The 2731-nt window shown below is 68.8% G+C and overlaps 1 protein-coding gene across 1 annotated transcript in view; it reads left to right on the top strand.

The window, feature by feature from the left end:
• SRGAP3 (SLIT-ROBO Rho GTPase activating protein 3) overlaps window positions 1-2731 on the top strand; it is a gene marked incomplete at its 3' end in the record, with an annotated part of 72682 nt that overhangs the window by 60910 nt on the left and 9041 nt on the right. The window contains exons 12-13 of the mRNA XM_012732090.1: window positions 111-216; window positions 307-534. Of these exons, the coding sequence (XP_012587544.1) occupies window positions 111-216; window positions 307-534 (334 nt within the window). The remainder of the gene's footprint in view (window positions 1-110; window positions 217-306; window positions 535-2731) is intronic.

Consider the following 2731-nt stretch of genomic DNA (forward strand, 5'->3'; position numbering starts at 1 on the left):
GGCCCACGGCGGTGGAGGAGCGGGGAGCACGGCGCCCATCCGGACCGCCAGGCCGCTGGGGTGGGCTCCCCGCCATGGCCGCCCCGCCCTCACGGCCCTTTGCGTTCCAGAGCTGGAGAGCCCGGCCGAGAGGGTGCACCAGATCCAGCAGATCCTCGTCACCCTTCCCCGCGTGGTCCTCGTGGTCATGAGATACCTCTTCGCTTTCCTCAATCAGTGAGTCGCTGGGCGCGGGGCCTCGCCTCGACTCCCGGGGGCAAGAGGGACCCCGCGGCTCGGCTCAGGGCGCCCCCCCTCCTCCCACAGCCTCTCGCAGTACAGCGACGAGAACATGATGGACCCCTACAACCTGGCCATCTGCTTCGGGCCCACGCTCATGCACATCCCCGACGGACAGGACCCCGTGTCCTGCCAGGCCCACGTCAACGAAGTCATCAAGACCATCATCATCCACCACGAGGCCATCTTCCCCAGCCCCCGCGAGCTGGAGGGACCCGTGTATGAGAAATGCATGGCCGGAGGGGAGGAGTACTGGTAAGACTCGGTCCCCTCCCCTGGGGGCGGGTCGCCGCTGGCCGTCGTGGGGACGTGAGAGGCTCCCGTCTCCACTCTGAGCTCTGCAGCAGCCTCACGGAGAAAGCGGTGCCTCAGTCCAGGGTCTCGGGGCACGAGGACAGGTCGGCCTGGCTTAAGCCGGTCGGCAGCTGACTGGTTTATTCAGCTGCCAGGCTGGGGCGTGGCCAGCACAGCTGACCTGGAGCCCTCGGCAGCCTCAGGCTCAGCCCTGCAGCTCCTCCCTCGGCCCCGTTTTCTCTGCCTTGGCTCACGCCGCCGGCAGCCTCTCCCGTCCGGCCTCCGCGGCCCCCGCTCAGAGCGCTTCTCGCCACACCCCCAGCGTCCTTTTCAGCGCTCCCACACAAAGCCGAGACTGTCTCCCGGCCAGCGCGTGGGTCAAGAGCCCACTGGTTAGGACAGAGTGTCCACTGTGACTGGCCAGGAGGGGACATCTCTGCCAGTCGAGGACTGGACACGCCCACGGAGAGCGGCGGGCTGAGGGGAGACTCTTGAGTTCCCAGATGGCGGGAGGCCCTTGCTTTGAGAGGGCCCGCCGGTCCGCCGGGCCTCCTGCGCCCCGAGGGGGCTATTTTAGGCCCTTACCGCACCCAGGGCTGACCCCCCCCCCTTACCTGCCATGTGGCGAAGTAGGAACTTTCGAAAGAAACGCGTGGGGTCTGGACACTCCGAACCCTGACCGGCCCCGTCAGAAGGCCCCACTGTCTCCAGGCCCGGCCCCCGCGCACAGCCTTGCCTTCAGGCCTCGCGGGCGAGTCTGTCTGGCTGTGGAAGCCTCCCTGGACCTGGCATCGCCACGGTTCTGTGGGCATGTCTGGGCCAATGCTGCAGGGAGCACTGCAGCTCGAGTTTGCCGGGAAGGGTCCCAGGCAGGTCCAGCCGCAGCCCCGGGGGCAGGCGAGCCCAGGAGCGAGGTCTGGCCCTGTTCACAGCCGGGCGTCGACTCGCCGGCAGTGGGTCTCCTGGCCCGCAGCGCCCGCGCCGTGCCCGCTTCCCCTTTGTGGCCGCAGCCCACGCGGCCCGTGTCCCGGGGAGGGACCTCAGATGTCAGGGCCGCGGCAAAGAGCCAAGCCAGAGACCGGCCCCAGCCAGCGCCGCCCGAGGGAGAACACGCTCACGGTCGGCGTCGGCTGGAGGCTCCAAGTCAGAGGGGCCCTTGGGCGAGCCCCTACGACGGCCGCATTCGTTCATTTCACAAAGGGAAGGGGCGTCTGTCTGGCGCAGGCCCTGGCTGGGCGGGGGCGGGCGTGAGCCGAGCAGCGGCCGGCTGACCGGGCTCTGGTGCAGGAGGGACGCGGGCAGTTCTCCAACCGGAGCTCCTGAGTCTGTGCGGCCCGAGACTGGCTCGGACGCAGCTGACCCCTAGAGGCTGGACGACAGTTGCCGGGGAGGAGAGAGCAGAGCGCGTAGGCCAGGCGCACAGCGAAGTGGAACGCGAGGGTCCCTTCCAGCGGGGCGAGGGCTCTGGGGGGCGCCGGGGCTGCGGGAGCTGAGTGCGAAGGGTCTCTGTGCACAGCATCGTGCAGACTGGCTTCTGGGAGCTGGTGGACAGCTTTCCACAGTGAAGTCCACGTGCCTTTAAGTGGCACTGTGAGTGCCACCTCCTCCGAGAGGCCCTCCCTGACCACCCCCTGCAGTCTGCTCTGCTGCTCTGGTCTCTGCTCACTTGCCCCCGGGGACCTGGCAGCTTGCAGCGGTGGCCGGGGGCAGGCCTGGGCCCTCCCGCCTCCGGCACACCCTCCTTAGTCACACGGCGCCTGGCATGCACGGGCTCGCCCGGTGGCCAGGGGAAGCCTGCTGACTGGCCCCGTGACTGGCCCGTCTGGGCCCAGTCACTGCAAAGCTGCCCCGAGCCACCTGCTCCCTGTGAGGGTCACCCCCACCCTTGCTGGGAGACCGGCGAGCCAGCCTAGGTGGACATCTCAGTGCCCCCAAGTTTCCTCCTGCGCTGGCCTGTGGTCCTTCCGAGGACAGCGCCAGGGTTCTGCCTCTGCCCTCTGTCAGACTGGACGCCTAGGCAAGGCAGGCAGCCAGAAGGTGCCGGCGTGGGGAGCTGGGCAGCTTCTTCAGGCAGCTCCTGAGCGGGAGCTGGGGTGGTTTGCTGGAGGAAGCTCCCTGAGGAAGATGGGGTGCAGGGGCCTGGGCGGGTGTGGGTGAG

The sequence above is a fragment of the Condylura cristata genome, unplaced genomic scaffold (assembly GCF_000260355.1).
Source record: "Condylura cristata isolate star-nosed mole 26May11 unplaced genomic scaffold, ConCri1.0 scaffold00033, whole genome shotgun sequence".
Taxonomy (NCBI): domain Eukaryota; kingdom Metazoa; phylum Chordata; class Mammalia; order Eulipotyphla; family Talpidae; genus Condylura; species Condylura cristata.